Source organism: Uloborus diversus, chromosome 1 (genome assembly GCF_026930045.1).
Source record: "Uloborus diversus isolate 005 chromosome 1, Udiv.v.3.1, whole genome shotgun sequence".
Classification (NCBI taxonomy): domain Eukaryota; kingdom Metazoa; phylum Arthropoda; class Arachnida; order Araneae; family Uloboridae; genus Uloborus; species Uloborus diversus.
Window position 1 is genome coordinate 32,239,445 of NC_072731.1, and position 22,195 is coordinate 32,261,639.

Below are 22,195 nucleotides of genomic sequence, written 5' to 3' on the forward strand. Positions count from 1 at the left end.
ATATTTTTTTAATTTACGCACAGAACCAGCTTGTTTGAATAACATTGCAGGGGCGTAGTTGGGGGGAAATGTTTGAGTATCGAACCCACGACCTCCGGCCTTTAAAGCTAATCTTCTACCTCAGAACTACGGAAGCCCATCAAGGAATGTTTTTTGATCAAAATAACACATGCTAGCGTATGAAACAATTTAATCGAAACCGAAAATATAAGATTAGTTCAGTTAAAAGCATGTTTCAATAAACTTGTTTACATACATATTAACTGAATATCAACACCAAGTTACGTTGCTTCTGATAGCAACAAGTATATTTGCAGAAAATTTTGACACATGTATATTGTCAGCTTGGAAAATCCATTTCGAATAAATGCGTGTACAAGTTGAAAAAATAAAGAAATAAAAAGTTGCAAGTCAACCATTTCAAATATTAAAGCAGTACGCTGAAATTACAAATTACAGACAAAGATATCATAAAGGAAACTGACAATTGTTTGTGTAATAGAGGAAAAGTTAAGTAACCTTAACTGCATGAACTCAAAAGCAATTTGTTTATCTGAGAAAAGTACTTACCTCCGAACTTTAAAATTTATTCCATAAGGAGTCCAACTTTTTTCTTCGCATGCAGGTTGTTCAGAAGCGGAAATCGCTGACTCACTTTCACTCAGCACACTTACAAACTTATATTTTATATATATATATATATATATATATATATATATATATATATATATATATATATATATATATATATATATATATATATATATATATTAATTGCTTCTACATTCCGGTACGTGGAAAGGATGAGATAAATCCAACAGTATTGTATTCAAAAATATGCATCCGAAGTTACATATTTCCCATTTCATCTATTTCAGCCAGAGCACTACTGTTGACTGGTAAAACACACTGCTTTCAAAGTTTCGCGCCAAGTTCAAAGATCGACAACTGGTGGCGTAACGAAGCGGGGGGGAAAGGAGTTGTCTGGCCTGTTATCACGTGGGTCTCGCACAAGGGCCTTAATAGGCCATACTGTGCCAAAAAAAGATTTTAAATCATCATTTGAGAACTGTTCATTCTGTTTTGTGAGTTCATACACTTATTTCCTCTCGTAGATAATATTTCACTTCCCGTTTTTTAGAATTGCATGCTTTTCCACTTCTTGGTTATTAGAAACGATATTACGTGTTCATGTGATTGTTAAATTCCATTCAACAACTGAAGCAGCTAGAATCAAAGTGGTGCAACTGCTAAAACAAAACATTTTGGAGGTAACTGGTATAAATTATAAGAAAAACTTGCATCAGTTTTGGGTCAGCGATGGTAGTATGTTGTAGGGTAGGGCGGAGCTAGTTGAGCAATTTTTGACCTGAACGGAAACAGCTCCCTAATCGATTGCAATGCAACCTGATGGATTAGTAATGTATCCCTTTTCAAAAGCGTCTATAGTAATTTGTTGCTAATAGCACACGTTTAAGAGCTACAGCTGTCAGAATGCAAAAATTCCAACTTGCTCAACATACCCCATAGAAGGGGTAAGTTGAGCAAGGGTATGGGGCAAGTTGAGCACTAAAAATGTCCAGCCAAACCATGGGATAAATGATAACTAAAGATGAAATAAAATTTCTGTTTGACAATCAACTCTTTATTTATAGTCTTTTATTGACAACTGAATAAAACTTTAAGGGTTTTTTTTTTTTTTTTTTCGAATTAACTTAAATGGTTCTGGTTTTCGGATAGATAGTTCCGGATTTCGTTTTAAAAACTTTGTAAGCCTATCTTTACCGGCCATCTTATTTGGAGTACAGGCGAATTTAATTTTAATGCTAAATTTAACAGCACACTCGTAGGCAAGGCGACCGCCGTCTTTTGGGGAATATCCATAATCGATTGATGCCATTTGCAGCAAGTAATATTTTTATAGAGTCCTCTTGTACAAGTACAGGAAATTTATGAAAGAATGAAACTTGCCTGACAGAAAACTAACTTGAACTAATACAGACGAAAACTTGGGGCAAATGAGTTTTTTACTTTTTTGTCACAAAATAAAGTGCACGCATACTTCACTCATTTGTCGAACTGCAAATGAAGATCGCGCGATGAGTTCCCCTCCCATAACACTTTCTTTCTGTTGGTGCCTACAAGTGTGGTGAATAGTTTTCGAGATATATCGATTGCTCAACGTGCGCCTATGCTCAACTAGCCCCGTCCTTCCCTAGATATGGATGGGGCTGCTCTACAGCTTGATTTTAAAAACGTTTTCCATGAAAGCCTGACTACATAAAGTTTGAACTTTGTTCCAGTATTATACAAAACTTTAGAAAGGAATTTCACTTTGCTTTTCACTGCCTGAATATTTTTTGAAATGTTAGAATCAACTGACCATGAGTGTTGTTAATTTCATATAATCAGCTTAGTGTATATATTGTGTGCAAAAAGCTTTGATATGAGAAGAATTCAAATATGGTCCCGAGTAAGGAATGAAGAACGAGAGTTTCAGCAAATTGAAACTCAACATTCATTAAGTATTACGTAAAGAGAGATTATCGATCGCTGGTTATTATGTTTTCTGATGTTAGCTTTGGTTTGGATGTCTTCTTCCAAACGTACATCGACAAGGAGACCCTACAGTCTCGGAAATTCAGATCGGGATGAAATTCAGCAGATTAGTAGTAACCTCTAAGAGTATCTACACAGTAAAGTAATAAAGCGCACTAGCCAGAACATTCCGAGAAAACAGCCTCTAAAGTTTTACACGTAGTTTATATATAAAGTAAAACACCAGTACTGGCCAGTGCTTCAGTAGTGGCCACTTCAAGTTTACTTTTGTACGTTGAAGAAAGCAATGAACAATAATAATGTCCTTTTTTGTTTGTACTTAATGTAACTATCATATTGAACCAATTCTATTCATCAGTTTTTTTAATTTAAAGTAAGTAATGTAAATACTTCGGATGGGAGAATGTCAGATGGTCACTACTGAAATTTTCAGATTTTGGAGTACCACTGCTGGATCAAACTTGAGGTTTGGAAGAAAATTCATAAAAATTAAACAAATTGAAATTCTGGTATTTCTAGAAATTGGGAGGATGTAGAAAGCTTTAGGCTATAACGCTCATTGAGTTTCAAGAGGGGCCATTAATATTGTAGACCCACAGTTAACAGATATATTTCACTGTGGCCACTACTGGTGCGTTTTAAACCTTGAAGTGGGCCTCTAATGAAGAAGTGTCCACGACTGATGTTTTACCTCACTAAGTAGAGATTTCCCGTCGGCAGCAATTCGGTGGCTATGTGGTCAGCGTACTGGATTTCCCTGCAGTCCGTCCCGAGTTTGATACCTCTCGAAGAATTTGTTTACATAAATTTATAAAGCGACTATTACAGCTAATTGAAATTGGAATTGATGAAAAAACTTGTTTTTTAAATACATAATGTATTTTTAATAGAGAAAATAGAGATAAATTTAATCGATTATGAATTATAATTTGAACTACCACGGCAACAAAATAAGGGTAGGACTTGTTAATTTATGTATCAATTATATATTTATATACATACCCCAGAATGATAATTATCATAAAAACATGGAAAACGAAAACTTTTTTTTTTCATTTTGCACAATGTATAAAGAAAGATTGTTTACAGAAGAACCTTTCTGTAAAAGATTCGTAAAAAAACCATACTTCATTAATATTCATCAAAATTTCTCTTTTGTCCGAAAGTTTGGAAGTATACCAGGCATACCGAATGATTTTTTTTTTAATATTGGCGATGACAGTTGATGAGGAACTATTGATTGTATATTTATGCAGTCTTTACGGGTATTTATTTATTTATTATTTTCAACGAGATACGCACAATTTGCATACGCTTTATTAGATTCTTCACCTGTCTATAAAAATAGACGTCGCATGGTTCAACAAGTGAAGTAGATTTTCGTGAAAAAAAGACATCTTCAATAGCCCGGTCAATTTAGACATAAAAATAGTGATCAAATAACGAAAATTCCGACAAAGCCAAATTTTTGTAGATACCTTGGTTTTACTATTACAAATAAGGTGTCAAAAGTCCCCGTCGATCCTATGTGAGCTAAAAAAGTTATTCGGGGTCAAAGGTCAAAATTTTAGATTTTTTGGATTTTTCTCAAAAACGGTAAACTTTATCTAAAAGTACCTCGGACTAAATTTGTAGATCTCAAAATTCTCTATAAAAAGGGTCCTTATGATTTTTTCTCTAAGACCAAACCATTTCCCAGATATTGCGTACTCTCAAAAGACAGCCAGTCATTTACAGAATCCCCTCTACTCGCATGGCCTTGAATAACATCTGGCTATTCTAATCCGTGTGGCATTATCGTTCACGTACCCGAAGGTGCCTAAACCACTAAGGGCATGGGCGCACCCTTCAATATCGTGGATCCCACTCAAAAACAAGAGCCCCCTCCAAAAACTGAGAAAAATACCCCTCAAAACACCCCCCCCCCTCCTTTAAATGTTTTTTGAGCTCTCAAATTGTAACCACATTTCATACAATAAAACATAGTTTGGCTGGCGAGTCGCATTATTATCTTGACTCCTGACAATGTTTGGCTTTAGTGATACATTGTAGGTAAGATTTCTAGATTCTAAAATCCATCTTTCTTGGCTAGACAACAAACTGTGGTTGACGCTCCTTCATCTAATTTTGCGCGTCGTCTCATTGCTTTAGTATAACGTGAGGTATTGGAAATCATATAATTCAGTAGTTACGCCCTCAACCGCCATTTCTTTTAAAGTTTTATCAGATATTCCTTTTTTAAGAAGATGATCCGAGTGTTCCCACTTCTGCTTATCAAAGAACTCAAGTTGAAATCTGGAATTGTAAATTTTCGCTGTACAATCGAATTTCTCAAACTTGCCACCGTACTATGTTTGGATCATCAGCTCTTGTTCTGCAAACTGGTTACTTTGAGAATCTAAAAAATATAACACTAGCCATGTCGGATGACCATCATCAGAGAACTTGTTTCGAGACGGATTACGACGACCAGTTCGAAGATAGACAATGAACATTTATAATTCCAGATTTCAATTTTGAAGCTGAGAGACTACTATGAGCTCATTGATAAGGCAGAACTGGTAAAACTCGGCAGCTCCCTCTTTCAAAAAGGGGACTTTCGATAAAACTTTGAAAGAAATTGCTTGATGGCGTACCTGCTGAGTAGTATGAAATTTCAAAACCTCACATGTCATACTAAATCAGCGAGATGATAGGTAAAATAAGAGAAAGAAGTGTCAGGTACAGTTTGTTGTCTAACCAAAAGGGATGGATTTATTCGATTCAGGTTAGAATCTAGAAATATTAAGCCACAATACCATCAAGCGACAATTTCAATCAAGACTGAAAGTTATGAGAAGCAAAATAGTTCAACTCGCACGCCAAACTTATGTTTTGTTGTAATCAATGTGGTTACAATTTGAGGGCTCAAAACCCATTAAAATTTCTTAAGCAACGTCTTTTGTTTCAAAGGGTGACTTATGTGTGCGGTTGCAAGCCACATTTATATTTTAAAAATTTTATACTTAACCTTTGTTCCCTATCATAGGTAAATTTAACATTTTGAGCCAAAGTTATGGGCTAAGTGGACAATTAACATTTTTTTTACTAGACTACTTTTATTGCTCTTTTTTTCCATATCTATGTAAGAATTAATTAATATGAAAGCAAACTTTTACAAATCATAACTTCTAATGTTTTTTCTCTAAGTATGGAGCAACACTGTGTTAATCAATTCTGACACTATATTGGTCAAATTCAAGATTCAAGCATGTGTGGAACTTTAAAATACAGTTTATTATTAAAATGATCTTATGCAAGTTGTAATCTACACAAAAAGCCTGCTCTTAAAAGCAATAACATCAAATTTTGATATTTGATGAAATTATTGTAACTTTTTCCAGTTTTTATGCATTTGTAGTCAACTTCAAGGCGGAGCGACACCTCAAGATATTTTTTGCGGTCGATATCCTTTTGCATAACCAACAGTGGAGTATATATGTTTTTGTTTTGGAGGGGGCCCTAATAACCAAGCTTAGCCCAGCCCCTTATTTTGTTTTTTTGTAATTTTTTTTTGGGGGGGGGAGGAGCAATAGTGCCCTGATATTCTGTTTTTCTTTTTGGTGGGGCAAGAACTTATATAAGGTTTGTCATCGAGTGGCGCAACAACCAAATAATAGTTTTAGGAGAGCACTCTCGAGAAATAATCGCTTCTGGCTTGGGAGGGGGGGGGGGTGTCCGGGGGTTCTCCCCCAGAAATTTTTTGAAATTCTAGTCCTAAGAACGCAGTTTTAGACAGTCTCTGGTGATGCTAAGGGGAGGAAAAATTCGAGGGCTTCTGCGAAGTTTAGAAATTGAAATCTTAAAAACGTCATTATAGGCTGAATTTGTTGACGTTAGTGTAATGATAAGAATGAGACTTTTTAAAGTTGCCCCCTATTGATTTTTTTTTTAAAAAATAGAGCGAAATCCCTCATTCCTCTGCCCAATTTTTCGAAATTGAAGTTCTAAAAACGCAGTTTCAGACTAATTTCGATGATGTTACGGGCAGGACGGTTTCTGGGACAGAAAAAATATTTTGAAAATAAAGTCCTAAAAAACGAAATTTTAAACAGATGTTCAGCAGTACTAGGTGGAGGGATTTAAACACTCTCCATCTTGAATTTTCCAAAATTGTAGTTTTTTTCCTTGTCGGATTTCATACGGGAGTAGTCAGACCCTCGTCCGAAATTTTTTCGTAATTAAAGTCTTAAAAGCGCGTCTATGGACCATATTTGGTAACATTAGGGGTTCGACCATTTTTCAAAATTGAAGCTCCATAAAGCCAATCTTAAACAATTTTCGATGCTTTCAGAAATCAAGGTGTTTGGTAATTGTCCCCTGGAAAATTTTCGACATTGTAGCCCTGGAAAACGGAAATGGAGAAGCTCTTTAATGGTTTTAGTGGGTGGAGGGGCTTCGAAGTGTAGCATTTTGAAGACTTTCTTGTCTTAGACCGACTAGGAAAAGGAGAAAAAATTGCGGGGGGGGGGGGGGCTGAAAAGAATAGAAAGTGTTGGACGTGATCAATAGTCATCAGTAACTTTTGAAAATTTTTATTTTAAGGTTCTTTTCAAAAACAATTCAGATTTTCCCCAACATTGGGAAATCTTTGGAAGTAAGAAGGAATTCGAGAATCCTTCTCTGAAAGGTACAACGCAATTTCAGTCATCTTTATAGACGTTTAGTGGTATGGAGCGGTTTTAGGGATCTTCCTCTGAAACTTTTCAAAATTGAAATCTTTAAGGCACAATTGCAGACTTTTTCATAGTAACCTCAGTGAAAGGATATTGGTTCGGGGATCCTCCTCCAGAAATGTTTTGAAATTGATGCCCGAAAAACGCCTAACATAATGCGTTTTTTAGGACATTAATTTCCATTATTACTCCAACCAAACAACTAAAACTTGTTTTAAATTTCTTTTAGGGAACAAGGGTAAAAGAGAGAATCATTTTGAAAAGAAAAAAAAGGGGGGGGGTGAAAGAGAGAGGAATTTAAATTGCTAAGCAATTAGCTGCATCTGTTTTTTTTTTTTTTTTAATTTAGAGGATTTTTTTTTTTTTTTTTGAAAGAATTGAGATTCCCCCCCCCCCCCCCCCAACATTATTTGCTTTTCTTTTTGTTGAAAAGACTTCGCTTTCTCAAGACCCGTTCTTTTCTGGAGAACGAGGTACGGATCCTCCAACCCCTTCTGAACACCGTATCCTGGTGCCATCTAAAGCAGGGTTCCCAAACTTTAGCGATTCAGGGCACCCTTTGAAGAATTAGAATTTTCTCACGGCATCCTAATCTAGTTTTATATACATACGTATTATTGTTACCATGAACGCTTGGCGGCACCCAGTTCGGAAATCTCTGCTCTAACGCATTATAATTATTATTTCACTATCATATTTATGTATTCATTTTTGTAGCTAAAAGTTTGGAAATCATTTGTGAGCAACTAAAACCAAAAATAACAACCCTTATTTAAGTTTTTTTTTCTACATTTTGGAGGGGGGCCCGGGCCCCCTCAGCCCCTCCCTTATATACGCCCTTGATAACCAAATATCTCTACAAAAGGCAACTTTTCCGGGTTATTACTTAGCGTTTATCAGATTCTGATTTTTTTTTTCAATCCATCATAATGAACATATCCAGTACTTGAAAAGTAAGTCCACCTCGTACTAGAGCGGGATTAAGTGAATCTGAATCCAGCTTTTGTTGTAAAAAACACTGCTTATTTTGTGGCGAGGAAGCGGATGAAGATGCTGAAAAGAACAAAACGCAGAATTATCGCAGAAAAATTCATAAATTTTCTACACTTGCATTCAAAGAGTCCCTTTTAAAATTAGCTAAAGCTCGTTCGGAGGTGTGTCAAGAGCTGCCCTTGCAGGTTTTAATTTTGAGTATGATTTAATCGCTGCTTTATGAATATTTCTGCGATAATTCTGCGCTTTCTTCTTCTCAGCCTCCTCATCCGCTTCACAGCCACAAAATAAGCCGTGTTTTTGAAAACAAAAGCTGGATTCAAATTCACTTAATCGCGCTAACAGTACGAGGAGGACTTGCTTTTGAACTATTGGCCTTGGAATTAAATCCTCACGTTGTTGCAGAGATTGAACTTTTCCGGGTGTATGATTTTTTGAAATTCACGCGAATTGTAACGGACTTTTTTTCGACTTCTTAAATAATCAGCATTCTTATAACTTCTCGCGACACTTGCATCGATTAAAGTTGGCATTCCACGACAGCCCAGCACAACAGTTTCACCTTCAGCCCAAAAGTTGGTAGCAAATAAAGCAAAATTGTGACATTTTTATTGATCAGCACAAACAGTAGACGCTTGTAATAAATACGTTTATTCACTCAAACTGCACGTTTAACTCTAAAAGCAGGTACGTTAGCCCACCTAGAAGGGGTCATGGCTCAAACTGCGCCATCGAAATTTTAAGGGGGATTGTTTTGAGGGGTATTTTTCTCAGTTTTTGGAGGGGGCTCTTGCTTTTGAGGGGGGCTCCACGATATTGAGGGGTGCGCCCATGCCCTTAGTGGGATGGGGCACCCCTGGGTATGTGAACGACGCCATACGGACTGGAATAGCCAGATGTTATTCAAGTCCGTGCGAGTAGATGGGATTCTGTAAATGACTGGCTGTCTTTTGAGAGTACGCAATATCTGGGAAATGGTTTGGTCTTGGAGATAAAAGTCATAAGGACCATTTTTATAGAGAATTTTGAGATCTACAACTTTGGTCTAAAGTACTTTTCGATAAAACTTACCGTTTTTTTAAAAAATCCAAAAAATCTAAAATTTTGACCTTTGACCCCAAATAACTTTTTTAGCTCACATGGGATCGACAGGGACTTTTGTCACTTTGTTTGTAATGCTAAACCCAAGGTCTTTACAAAAATTTAGCTTTCCCGGAAATTTTGTTATTTTCATTGTCTAAATTGACCGGACTACAAGTGGTATCGAACGTGGGATGGATTGCACCTCAGATTCTGAACCTCCGTGGGTCTTACCATTTTGGACTACGGAGTGAGGTAGCTTTCTACATTCAGTTGAGGTAACTACTAAATTGAAGTAGTGTATCAGAGAGATATTTTTGGTTGATTAAGTAAGTTCTCGTTACATTCAAATTTCTATGATTTTACAGTAAGGTTTTAATATAGTGAAGACCCATTTTAACGTATTGCTAGGTTCCGGTTCTGAAAAAACGTATAATGTTAGGACTAAAAATAATAAAATAAATAGAAAATGAAATGCAACAAAGATTTGTTGACAGTAGCATGTATCTCGTTGCTACAAACGGCATGTGCAGACGGCTTACCAACATAGAAAAATTCCAATGATAACGAAAAGTAAGTCACGGGGAGGGGGGAGAAAAGCTGAAGTCAGACGTCCGTAGTGCTGTATGGGGAAAAACTATTAAACGAAATTACTTTTGGTAAATCTTTCAGATATGCTGGAAGGTTAACAAAAACTTCATTATAAAATGCCTATTTTTTCTCCTTTTTTGTTTCGGTTTTTTAATACCTATATGTAATTAAATGTTCTGGTTCAGATTCTCCAGCTGCAGGCGGTGGCGATGATTCTAAAGGAGGCAATGGCTCATCATCATCATCATCAAGCAGTTCGTCATCAAGAAAAGGTTCATCATCATCCAGCAGTTCGTCTTCATCATCGGGTGGAAGTGGCGGTAAAGTTTTGTAGTATTTATTTAATTTTTCAACGCTACAAAAGTGGGACGAAATAAATGATGCAGAATAAACTTATTGGACGAAATATCTAACTACTCAATAATTTAAATAAACAATTCAACGATAGCATTACACCCAAGGCATAAAAGTGTAGAACTTTCCTTTCCAGGTTCTACGCTCCAGCTTTACGTTTGGCACGATGAACCTAGACAGACAGTTTTGCTTTTTTTTTTTCCTTCACATAACGATTGGTGACTTTTTCTTTTTTAATTAACATTCTTGTTTCTCTGTTCGTTCGTCCTCAGATATAGTGGTGTTTAGAATTATAAGGACAGCAGAAAATAGCACAGAAAAAAAGTTATTTCTGAAATAATTCAGTGACATTTTATACACAAAGTGCCTTGTTATGCTAGAAATCGTTGTGGAAACATAAAATATAAATGTTTTGCCGTTATTAATAAAAAAAATTTTGAAAAAAAAAATAGAACCGACTTCAAAATTGCTTTAAAAAGTGAAAAATAATTTTATTCTTTAAACACCATCGATAATACTTTTAAACATAATTTTTGAAGTTGGCGCAAAAACGATCGATAAAATCATTCACAGCCATAACTCAACTACAAGTATAAATTCAACCAGGTCCAGTTTCTTCACTACCACATGCATTACGCATTGATGACAGCATATTTTAGTAACGATATAAATGTTTCGTTCCTAACTTTGGATGAATTTTGATAAAAATATGAACGAAGCATGGTTACAATGGATTTTACTTTTTGTTTTTGCGCCAACTTCAAAAATTATGTTTAAAAGTATTATCGATGGTGTTTAAAGAATAAAATTATTTTTTACTTTTTAGAGCAATTTTAAAGTAGGTTCTATTTTTTTTTTTTTTTCAAATTTTTTTTTTTTTTCATTCTTTTTAGTGTAAATGTAGATATTTCAGTAAAAGTAAGAAGTTACCTAGTAAGAAGTTCGGCTCTATATCACTGTATTGCTTTAGAAAAGCCTTTATTCAAAATTATCATTACAATTAATGTTACTGTTATTTGGCACCAAACTTTTATAACAATGAGTTTCATATTGTCGCGTAGATGAAGATAGCGAAGACAATGTGAAAGCCAAATGAAGCGAATACTCGTTAGTCTCAACTCGAGATCTTTATTCAGAACCACGAATGAACGTTACATCTCCTTATATACAACTTGAGAAAGTGCTGGAACTTTCCAGACTTGGGAAGATACAGAAATTAATAGAACATTCGAGAAAATACGGGAAACAGTAGAAACGAAATGTTAGTAAAATTCACTTTGTCCTTGTCGGGATTTGAACCCGGGTCGCTCGTGTGGGAGGCGATAATTCTACCACTGAGCCACCGTTATCCGCGGATGAAAAGTGCGAACTTCGCTACAATATCATTTAATAGGGAAATTGCATAAAAATTACTGTTTTTTGCCCATAACTTTTTTTATAAATATGGTCAAACAAAGTAATGGGACCTAAGTTGAGCCATCCCCTATCCATTAAAAAAAGAATAATCAAAATCGGTTCACTAGGTGAGACGCTATGAGTGGACAAACAAAAAAAAAAAAACATACATACGGTATGAACTGATAACCGCCTCCTTTTTGAAGTCAGTTAAAAAATAGTCACTGTTTAAAGTGGACAAAATTATAAGGACAACGAGCATTTTGCCCTAAAAAACCCTAGTAATCAATAATTTCGCCCTTTTTTTTCAATTACTTTTATCAGTCTTGATGTCATGGAAGTTGAAGAAAGTTCTTGAAAAAATGTATCCTGTATTTTTTGATGGAGAAAATAAGTTCTTGCCTGTTTCGACATTGAATGCCTTTTTTTTCATACTTCGGGTGCCATAATGCCTCACAAAGTTGCCATTAAACTTAGATCCAGCCTTTGTCGGGCCAATACAGCAATTTAACGGAATAAGCATTAAACATTGATTTTGAGGTTAAAGAAACATACAGTTAAGCATCATCCTGCTAGAACAAATTGTTTAAAATTGTAATTAACGATGTTTTTGGTTTTAAGAAATGCTGCTCAGTTCATCAACATCACTCTCAGAATTCATTCTGCCATGCACAAAAAAAAAAATTGGTATAGTTTCCGTCCGTAGCGCGAAACTTCCTCAGACCATTACTGAACCGCCTCCAAATGTAAGCGTTGAGATTTTTCTTTTCCTTCGCAGCGATCGTACCAGAAGTAGAAACGAGCTGATGTGTGAATCACATGACTTCCTTTTACTCCAATTTAATGTCATTTCCCCATTACTGGCAATTTTAATGTGATTCAATAGTTTACCCTCTCTTTCACCAACAGTGGCCAAATAGAAAAATTAAAAAAAAAATCGCCAAGTTTTTTGGCGAAGAAGACAGGCGATATATCGCCAAATGTCCACCAAATTATAACACCGCATGAGTTTACACCGAAATTAGCAATGATTCCCCCCCCCCAAAAGGGTCAAAAGATCCCTTTAGAAACACCCGAATGCTACCAAAAAGGGAGGTGCACAACTAGACTCCACTAGGAGTCTCCGTACCAAATTTCAACTTTCTAGGACATACCGTTCTTGAGTTATGCGACATAAATACGCACATACATACTAACGTACATACAGACGTCACGAGAAAACTCGTTTTAACTAAAATCTCAATATTCATTCAAGAGTGAGTAAAATGGAAATTAAGGTCGATTTTTGAGTAAAAATTTTGTCGCGAATACAATACTTCCTTTTTTGTAAAAGGAAGTAAAAAAAAACGAAGTCATATTTTGGTATAATTCTCTACATAGTCTAATATTTTCGAGGGCCCCAGAAACTAGAGGACCCTAAGGAGGGTTTTATAGGCCAAATAGCTAATCAGATCCGGATGTTCGCTCTTAGAAGAAAAAAAAATCGTCGCCAAGTTGGCGAAAAAACTTGGCGACCAAAAGCTTGGCGATACGTCACCAAGTGTTTACCAAATTATAACACCACTTAAGTTTGCATTGATATTAACAATGATTTCCCCCCAAAAAGGTGCAAAAGACCCCCTTAGGAACATCCGAAAGCAACCAAAAGGGGAGGTGCACAACTAGACCCCACTACGAGTCTATGTACCAAATTTCAACTTTCTAGGACATACCATTTTTGAGTTATGCGAGATACATACGCACATACGCACATACGCACATACACACATACGCACATACATACAGACGTCACGAGAAAAGTCGTTGTAATTACCTCGGTGATGGTCAAAATGGATATTTCGCGTGTCTATACATTCTTAGGCACTTTTCCGCATGTGGTCGAATCGAAAAAAAAACTCAACATTCATTTGGGGGTGAGCAAAATGGAAATTAAGGGCGATTTTTGAGTGAAAATTTTTTCGCGAATACAATACTTCCTTTTTACTTTCTTCTATATATAATATATAGAAGAAAGTATTGGATTCGTGCAAATTTTCGAATTTCGAATTTTGACGGATTCGAACGTTTTGAGGTGTGCTGAGTCCATTTCGACTATTTTTGGAAAATGTCTGTCTGTCTGTGTGTGTGTATGTGTGTGTGTGTGTGTGTATGTGTGTGTGTCACGTCTGTGTGTGACCAGTTTTTTGTGGCCGCTCTACAGCAAAAACTACCGCATGAAATCGAACGAAACTTGGTACACATATGTGCCCCTATATGAACTTGTGCCCATTGGTTTTTGGCGCGAATTCCTCCAAGGGGGGTGGAGCAATGGGACGTTTTTTGAGTTACGCGTGATTGCTATTCCTCAGGAAGTAACTGGCGGAATCAAACAAAATTTGGTCCATATGTTGCCATTAACAGGAACAGGTGCTGATTCAATTTTGGTGTCAATAACTCAAACGGGGGTTGAGCTATAGAACGTTTTTTGTCGTCAATTGTGACTGCTGTATCTCAAGAAATAATGAACGGAATGAAAGAAAAATTTATCGGCAAGTAGCCCTTAGTGGGTATAAGAGCTGATTTTATTTTGGTGTCAACAGCTAAAAAGGGGGGTAGCGCAATCGCCCGTTCTTTTTTTTCATTGTGAGTGCCCTATCTCAAGAAGTAATGCTAAGTTCTGGTTGAAATTTAGAATATATGTGAATCCATATGTAAACAGGCTTTGGTTCAATTTTGGCGCCAATCGCGCCAAGAGGTGCTGATTTATTTTTATTATCATTATTTTTTAGCGAATAAAAATAGTTTAATAATGCAACAATAAGAAAGATAAATCGTAATAGATTGTCGTCTGCGTATTTCTCGTGATTTTAATTGTATGGAAATGATAGGAAATATTATCCCAATGATTTAAAATTTTTAACTGTTGCCATCTTATGTTTGTGAACAAATAAAATATTTGTAATTAATTCAATTAAGGCTTTTAAAATAACTTTCAATTTTCGCTCTTTGCTTTGCTTTTGCAATAATTCAGACATCGGGATGGTGGTTAAGTTTTTGCATGTGTAATTTCGTTTTTGTTGGGAATATTGCTTCCTCGTCAAGCATGGGGAGGGATCAGAAAAAAAAAAAAGAAAAATATAGAAGAAAGTTTCGTGATGGCCACAACATACTAGTTTGTAAAAGGAAGTAAAAACCATTTAGTCCATCCTGATTAAACTTTTTCGCATCAGAAAAGATTACATCGTCCCACTTTTTATCCATAACCAAGCATTTTTGGCAACGCTCAACCCTCGATCTCGAATTTTTTTTTAGTATCGGTCGTGACATTAGTTTCACATCATGAAACTTTTTCTTTTTTTTTTTTGTAACACATGTTGAACAGTTCAAGAACTGCATAGTAACTTGAATTCCCATCTAATATGTCTTGATGTTTGTTTTTTGGAGCAAGCTCGTCTCATTATTATGTGTTTCACACGTACAGATACCGAAGATTTCCTACCTGTTCGTCTTTGTGGTCCTTATTTGCCGGGATTTTTGAGAAAGCTCTAAATGATCGATCGTTATCTATTTAGATTTGTTGCTATTTGACGCACAATAAGTCGTGAAGTTTTTCAAGCAAACATTTTCGTTTTCTCAAATTCTTTAAGTTTTGTATCTAACAGCATGACTGTAAAAATTGAGTGTGACGTCCCATATCGTTTACTGAACATTTATATTGTTATGTAGTGCAGTGAGCAGATCAAAAAACAGGAAAATTTTGCTTTTTAGGACACACAAATCTAATTTTCCTTATAATTTTGTCCAAACAACAGGAATGTATAAATTCAAATTTCATTGCATGAATGCGAAATTTCTATGTATTTCCAATAAAAGTCTAAAAAAAGTGTCTTTTACCATTAGCTTCTACAGTAAAATTTGCATAACTTTCCGACCAAATGCGGCCAAGATCTAGGGATTTTTCTTTTGCCCTTATAATTTTGACCACGACTGTAGCTGAATATCTTTACAAATTAATCTGCTATTAGAAATATTTTTCATTCAAAATAGAGCTCGGTACGCAACTTTCAAGTCGAAACACCAAATGTGGCCGAAATTTCACGAGATTGTTAAAATTCGATTACAAGAGGAAGGGAAGCTTGCGTTGTCTACATAGGGCTGACAACTATCGGTCTAAAATATATTTTTATACATCGGCGCCTTAGAGCAACAGAAACAGACCTAATCCTCAAAACAGTAAGATATTCTTCTGTTGTTCTGAGGCGACGACATAACTAACGTGTTTTCCTAACTCAGATAAATAATGCAAACACCCTCAAGTCTATTATATCCTTCCTTGCTTTTTTCTTGCGTCTAGGAAACTCATATTGTCATCAGAAATGTTTTTTCTCATTTCTTTAAGAATCAAATTTTCCAATTGATTGTTTTTTAACAAGTACACCAAAACTGCTGAACCTAAAGATCCCGTTTCGGGCTTTAATGAAGATCAACTAAATTTACTGTCAACGTCACGATCAATTTCCTGGAAACATAGGTGTTTGTGTTATATTTGACCAGAAACGAGACCAAAGCACACAATTTTTTCATTGTTTCCCAAAAATTGCCAATTTTTGAAGTGCGATACTTCAAAAACTATGAGTGGTACAGCATATGAATTGAACTGAAATTGTTGCAATTCCAATAAACTTCACAATCGCAAGCACCAGTTAGCATCAAAAACGCTTAGTTTAGAAATTATAAGTTAATAACTGAAAAATGTCCGAAAACTTAGTAATTTTTCACGGTTTACGCAGCGAGCACAGGTTTTTCGGAATTGGATTCATACTGTCGTAACAGATCCAAACGACATATTTAAAAAATCAGCACTTCATCGCGCTTTGCAATTTTAGCCTTTCTTAATGTACATTTTGACTCGACTAATGAAGAATTATAAGAAAGTATTTCCAACAGTTTTGTTCTACAAGCCATATTTATGAAAATTATTTCTCCTCTAGGTTCTGGAAAGTCCAATAAAGGGTCTTCTGACTCGAAAAGTAAGTACTATCTCATATTGAAACATAGAATTCACTCTTGTTTCAACTAACCTGTGTTTCACGAATGAACGCAATGTGACGGAATAGTCTCTACTGAATTCCAATTGAGGCAATGAGAACCGAAGGGATGTAAGTGGACATGTTCAAGTTTCGAGTAAAATGCGTTTAAAGATGAGGTTCTAGGTAGGCTTTCATTGAAAAGTTTTTCTAAGTCATGCTGTATAACAGATACTATCTCTTGCCCCAAGACAGCGAAGAGGTTCACCTACCATTTGTGCTGGTTATCTCCAAGTTTTTAATTTTGCCACTACATCCCTTTGCTTTTCAGTAAGCAATATGATTTTGAATTGTGATTTGCGAACTGTAAATTCATGTATTCACTTCCTCTCGTAAATAATGTTTCACTTTCCGTTCTTAGAATTGCAAGCTTTTCCACTTCTTGGTTTTAGAAATGATATTAGTTGTTTATGTGACTGTTAAGGTTCCATTCAACAACTGAAGTAGCCAGAATCAAAGGAGTGGATTTGCTAAATCCAAAAATTTTGGATACAACTGTTATAAATGATAAGAAAAACTGGCATCAGTTTGGGTCAAGCGACGGAAATAGTAAACGTGGCAGAAGCTGCTATACAGCATGATTTAGAAAACGTTTCTCATGAAAGCCTAACTACAGAAGGTTTGAGCTTTGCTCCCGTATTTAGAAACTTTAGAAAGGGATGTCACTTTGCTTTTCATTGCCTGCATTATTTTTGAATTATTTAATGAATTATTTAATGAATAATAAATTTTAATTATTTAATGAATAATTAAATTATTTAAATTATTCATTAAATTCATTATATTTTGAAGTATAAGAATTAAACTACCATAAGTGTGATAAATAAGTACCTTTGTGCTGAACAATAAAGTAAGAAAAACAACGTTAAAAAAAGCACAAATTTGCCAATTGCAGCAGACACGTGTTTCGGCGTTACAGGGAACGCCTTTTTCAATGCAAAAAGTAATGAGCTTATGGATGAAAAGACATCCGACAAAAGCCAAGAGCAGGTAAGCATGCAGCTTAAAAGATAAAAATAGCAAATTAGCCAAACACCAATGAGAAACTTATAAACCGATCAGGAACCAATAGGAATGCAAGCAAAGGCCAAGATGTGAAGTATTTAAATCTGGGGTGCAAGGTCTGAGGTATGAATAGCGAGAGTTTCAAGGGATCAGAACTTAGCACTTGTTAAATATTACGTAAAAAGAGACTATCGATCGCTTTTTGTAATGTTTTCTGATGTACTTTTTGGTTTATGTGTCTTATTAGAATTTACTGTGCATGCAGCCCGATTAGCTTGCGCCTCAGATTTAATATCGCTATGAATTTCCACTCTGTCACTTAATGAGTTTTGCATCGGTTTAGGTGGATCGGATCCGATTGCGTCCATGTGATAGGTCGGAAACAACAATGAAATAAGTTCGATTAGTTCCAGAAGTATAGTGAATGTTTTGCGATGCAAAAGTGCTTATTATGAGAAAATTCAGGGCTCGAAAGACGTGTGACGGATTCAAGAAACTAATGGGAAAAATTCATATTTTGAAAAAAAAATTTGGTCATTATAAGCCTGAGTCAACGTTAGAGAGATTTTAGGACGGAATCGTGATAACTATGATCATAAGTTAGGGCTTAAAAGAAGTGTTGTGAAAGGATAATGCTCATTAAGAGCATTAATCAGAACTTGGAAGAGGTCTTTTGAAGGAATTATATTTGTTATGAGAAAAAGTCATAGCTTGAAAGAGGTTTAGCAGGGGTGCCCACCTACGGGTAGGGGGGTGATGGCAAAGTGGCTCCTTTGAAATTTTTAGAGAGGGGGTGTTTTGAGGGGCTTTTTTCTCATTTAGGGGGATATTCGCGATATTAGGGGGTGCGTCCTTGCCCTTAGGGGGGGCATCCCTGGATTTAGGTAAACAATTGTGCTGATTATGAACATACGTAAGCAAAACAGACCTTAAAAGAGATTTTGTAAAGGAATTGTGCCAGTATGACAGTAAATCAGAACCTAGAAGTGGTACCCTCATCGTATTGAAAAAGTCTCATTGGGAGCATTCCATAACCGTTGTGGGATGGGGAAGTATGGGTGAAGCTAATAAATGATGCTGCTATAAGTGGAAGAACAACGGCAAATTGCAATGGTACTGTCTGCCCACGTTTGCGATGGAATTAGCAAGCAGCAAAATAAGATGAGACTATCTGAGTGAGGGAGAAAGGGAAGTATTTAATGTGTATATTTTGATCATTTCATAAGTGATTCAACTTAATTCAGCTGCAAACACAATTGAATTCACATCCGTCTTTAAACCGGATGTACGCCTTTATTGGTGGTCAAACAGTAGCATATCATCTTAGGGCACTCCAATGAGACAGTAGACTGATTGTCACATCCAAAGTTAAAGTACAGCACTGGACTTGTCTTTAAACAGTGTCTTACATGTGATCCGCATTGAATTGACGAAATCGATGGTTTTGCCAAATGACGGTTATAGCGGAATCAATGTTTGCCCTGAATTTTACTCAGAGCAATAATCTATTCGATTACAATGATGTTTTCCTTTTTCTACTTGAAGCTGTGCTGACTGAGTGCAAATTCCCGTCCGTTGACCTAAACCTAAAAATAGTGTTTTCAAGAGTTCATGGCGACGGCGTGGGGATTATACCTAACTGCGTATAGACCCACGAGTGTTTTATTACAGTTTCAATATTGCGTCACAGGAGCTCGTTTTGGTCTGATTTAACTGTACGTGTGTACTCCACAACGTCTTTGCTAGTGATTGCAATACCGGTATACTGAATACCGGTATTTCGATCAATTTCGCAACTTCGTATTTGCGGAGGTACTCGTATTTTCGGAATTAACTGAAGATAATAAATACTTGCAATTAAAGGATCTTCAATTTAACTTATTAAATATATACTTATATTTTAAATGTACACATCTTTTTTCCATGATACAGAACCAAAATCAATCTATTCATGTAAATATTTGGCTTCAAAAGCAGGAATTAATAGAATATCATCAAACAAAAGTAGCGGAAATATTGCAAAATGATATATTCATTACTACATGGTGGAGATAAATTGCATTTTTGTGCACCATGTTTTTATTTTTTCCATTTCCCTGATCAATGACTACAAATTACCAAAACAAATGCTAATTTGTAGTCACTGGTATTCGTTTGTTGTCAGGTTTCGCTTTATAGTTGGCAAGATAATATTTAGAAATTATACAGTGCCTTGAAAATTTGCATAATGGTTAAGCATTATCATTTGAAACATATTTTCAAATATTTATATTATTACTAGTATTCCCGTACTCGGCATTGCTCGGGTAATGGAATTAGCTGGGGTTAACAGCGCTTGGTGCACCTAGTTTCGAAAATCCCCTGTAATAATAATTACTTATCTTAATATATAAAAATCTTCTGTGCGGAAGTTTGTCACCATAAGGCTTTTAAACGGCTGGACCAATTTTGATCAAATTTTTTGTGTGCAAGCATGGTTTCGAAGCGCGATGGATCGAATCGGAAACGTTTTTGTTGATTAATTAATTAATTTAAACATTGGATGGTTATACCTCCCAAATGATTAATATTTATTTTAACCTATTGTTGAGCGAGAACTGAAATAAATATTTAACCTGTTGCCAAAGAACAATAAAGAAAGCCAGTTCTGCTTTTTGTAATGAAATTTCCTACTGTGATATGTCAATTGAGAATAGATAAAACGTAGAGAGAGAATGAAGTGTTCCATTTCTTAAAAGCAACGATTTTAGGTCCCGTGATAGATTTTAAAGTAAAGTACTGGAAGGTTCACGCAAAACGTGTGTTCTGTCGTCGTAGTTGAACCAAGTGATCGGATCAGTGCTTTAGATTTTCCTAACCAAATGATCAGAAAGTACCGTCTGTACTTAGCAACATTTATTTCTCGGCTGAAATCCATCTGAGTTTTGGCACCAATGTCAAGAATACGTTAAGGATTATCTAACTAATCAGTACATTAAAGGAAAAGATGATGGAATTTAAAGACGAAACAAATTTTATTTTCGTCCAGATAAATTAAAACAGGGTAGTTCTGTACACGAAAGATCAGTGCAGTGGGAGATCTTCATCTTTGGTTGAAAGAACAATTTAGGCAATATATGAAGTTTAAAAAGTTTTCGTTCAAAAGATCGGAGCGCTAATCGGTCGGAGTTGGCTTCGCTCATTGATCGGCTGGATTACAGTAACGTGTGGCTTGCGACTTTTCCTGTAAACAATAGAGTTGTGTGATCATTTGTTTACATTTTAAAGCTGCTGTTAATGTAATTTATTTTATATTTTGTTTATTTGGCGAATTATTTCCAATTGCAAAGCGTTGCTTTTCGTTTTTAAAGAGTTTTTAGTCATTTTAGTTGAGGAAAGCGTTTATTTTACATCGTTAGGGGGGGGGAGGGATCAGTGATTTTCGCTTATTCAAAGAACTGTTTTTATCTTTATCATTAAACGATATCTTTTTCATTGTTTTATTCTTTTTCATATGGAGGATGTTGCAACGGGATTTCCCGTTTGTTCTAGATGGGTAGTTAGTTTTTTACACCTAATATCTGAGGACGCTTTTTATCCTTTTAAGTATGGCTGAAAGAACAAACCATCAAGTACGGGAGAAAAATAGTTAATAAAACAACTGCTCAGTGGGCATTAGATAAATCAAGTTGTAATAAATAGACGCATTCTGCCACCAAGCAGCTTAACACCTTTTCGTTTTACTTATTTTTTTTTCAACAAAACGGTTCAAACACTTGATAGTTTATTGAATTTTTTTTACTTTTCAATTTACAAAGTTTGAACAGAACAACGTCTGTCGGGTCCTCTAGTTACCTATAATTTTTCCTAATTTTGGGAGGATCCCGGGGTCCCTGGACTCCTTATATATATGCCCTTGTCCTTAACCGATCTTTAACTGTTATTAACGATCCTTTTAAAGTATTGATTATCTTTGCAAACACAGACCATCCACATTTTATTGTTATACCTATGTTTAAGCAAGAACTTCTTTGTATACAACATTTTTAGTTTTTTTTTCCTGGTGCTAAAATTATTAAGCTGCTTGATGAACTGACTTTGGAGAAAGCTACATAACATTGGCCATGTGAAAAAAAGTCTTCTCTTAAATTGATCCCTGCTACTTTTAATGTCTGTCCTTGTGATTTATTAATGGTTATTGCAAAGCAAACTTTAACAGGAAATTGCACTCTTCCAACTTCAAAAGGATAGTCCGCCTGTGATGATGTTCTTAAGAACTTCGTTTCTAGTTTTGAAAAAATGAAAGCAAAAGACAAAAACATTATCATTTGACTTGAGAAAAGCCTCGAAGAATCACGTGAGAAACAAAAACAATATCAAATTTATAGTTCGCTATCGACCAAAAGTTGAGATGAAGTACTGAATAATGATTTAAATGGAGGAAAGCCTTCGAAAATA

General features: G+C 35.5%; 1 protein-coding gene across 2 annotated transcripts in view; it reads left to right on the top strand.

Annotated features, from left to right (window-relative positions):
- LOC129234531 (uncharacterized transmembrane protein DDB_G0289901-like) overlaps positions 1 to 22,195 on the top strand; it is a 224,433-nt gene that overhangs the window by 159,064 nt on the left and 43,174 nt on the right. For both annotated transcript variants that reach the window (XM_054868543.1, XM_054868544.1), the window contains exons 7-8: positions 10,124 to 10,258; positions 16,658 to 16,696. In XM_054868543.1, coding sequence (XP_054724518.1) covers positions 10,124 to 10,258; positions 16,658 to 16,696 — 174 coding nt within the window. The remainder of the gene's footprint in view (positions 1 to 10,123; positions 10,259 to 16,657; positions 16,697 to 22,195) is intronic.